General features: G+C 27.0%; 1 protein-coding gene across 5 annotated transcripts in view; it reads left to right on the top strand.

The window, feature by feature from the left end:
* Nucleotides 1-1,318, top strand: part of LOC106466322 (PHD finger protein 3-like) — a 185,870-nt gene that overhangs the window by 104,507 nt on the left and 80,045 nt on the right. For 4 of the 5 annotated variants that reach the window (XM_013926598.2, XM_013926595.2, XM_013926596.2 and 1 more), the window contains exon 9: nt 486-594. In XM_013926598.2, the coding sequence (XP_013782052.1) occupies nt 486-594 (109 nt within the window). The remainder of the gene's footprint in view (nt 1-485; nt 595-1,318) is intronic. The other variant, XM_022394301.1, reaches the window with a different exon arrangement.

The raw sequence follows: 1,318 nt of genomic DNA, 5'->3' as shown, positions 1-1,318 counted from the left end.
ATTATATATATATATATATATATAATTTTTTTTAATTGGGGTTGAAAAATAAAGCATCAGTTACTGTCACTTCTGTTTCAAAGAACCTTAGCAAATTTTACATACTTAGAGACTCAGCTGGTAAAATCTTTATGAGGTGTAAATTTTTGATAATGTTTCACTATTGTGTAGGTTGTCTTAAAATGATTACATTTTTTGTAAGTAAACAATGGTCAATTTTAATTTACCATCTTCAAGTAAATTATGTGTTTAAGGTACACTTTAATTAAATATTGAAATAAGGTTCCCAGATTCTTGGCATTCAACTTTTTGTGTCATTTTCAGTTCAAGCCATCTATCACATTTAATATTGGATTTTTCATTTAATACATGCTAGTACACCTAACAATACATACAAACTCATTTCTTTAAAAACTCAAAATTATACAAGGCAATGAGAAAGATGTTCTATGAGTTATTGACAATCATTAAAAATATATTTTCAGAAGAAGGAGATGGGAAAACTGAAAAGAAAAAAGTTGAAGAAGAATCAGCAGGCCCAGAACCAGTTCGATTGAATGTGAGAAAGACCCTTCGTGATACATTAAATGCTAGGTATACTTGAAAATATAATAATATTTCTAACTTTCAATAAAAATTATTTCAAAATATCAAATAATAATGTATTGGGTTTAGTTCATAAAGTATTTATCAAATAATATATGTTTATCAATGTTATTCTGTAATATGTGCTTAATATTTTATTTTAGAGAACAATATGGTGCTATTTATTTCAAGCAATTATATAACTTTAAGGAGCAAATTTGGAAAGAAAAGTGATGTGATAAACCAAAGAAAAACATTTAGAATATTTACAAATTTTTCAAAGTTTTTTTTCATTAATTTAACCCTCTCTACATGGGCATCCTTTACTGTGCATATCACAAGGTATTTAGTGACTTACATTCAAAATGTTATTAAACTACTTTTTGTTTATGTTATACAAATTAGGATAGCATAGGATCATAGCTAATAATCCATATTTTAATTGTATACAAGTTTTAAGTTCTTAAATTTATAAAGCAATATTAAAAAAAATCCTGAATTTCCTCTTGTGGGAGAAATGTGACATTTTTTCTCCAGACATCCCCTCTTCTCTAATTTATTCACCACCCATCCAATAAGTACAAAGTTTAATATAAATTACTCACTATAAAATCTTCATTGGTTAGTCAAGCCATAATTTTTATAGCCTTCAATTTTGTTTGGTTACAGAGTCATCAAAAGAAAATCATACCCCTCTTGCCACACTCACCTGACATCCTCTCTTTCAGGATTT

The sequence above is a fragment of the Limulus polyphemus genome, unplaced genomic scaffold (genome assembly GCF_000517525.1).
Source record: "Limulus polyphemus unplaced genomic scaffold, Limulus_polyphemus-2.1.2 Scaffold2221, whole genome shotgun sequence".
In the NCBI taxonomy this organism is placed as follows: Eukaryota; Metazoa; Arthropoda; class Merostomata; order Xiphosura; family Limulidae; genus Limulus; species Limulus polyphemus.
The sequence above is the reverse complement of the archived record's forward strand: the minus strand, read 5'-3'. Positions and strand labels throughout refer to the sequence as shown.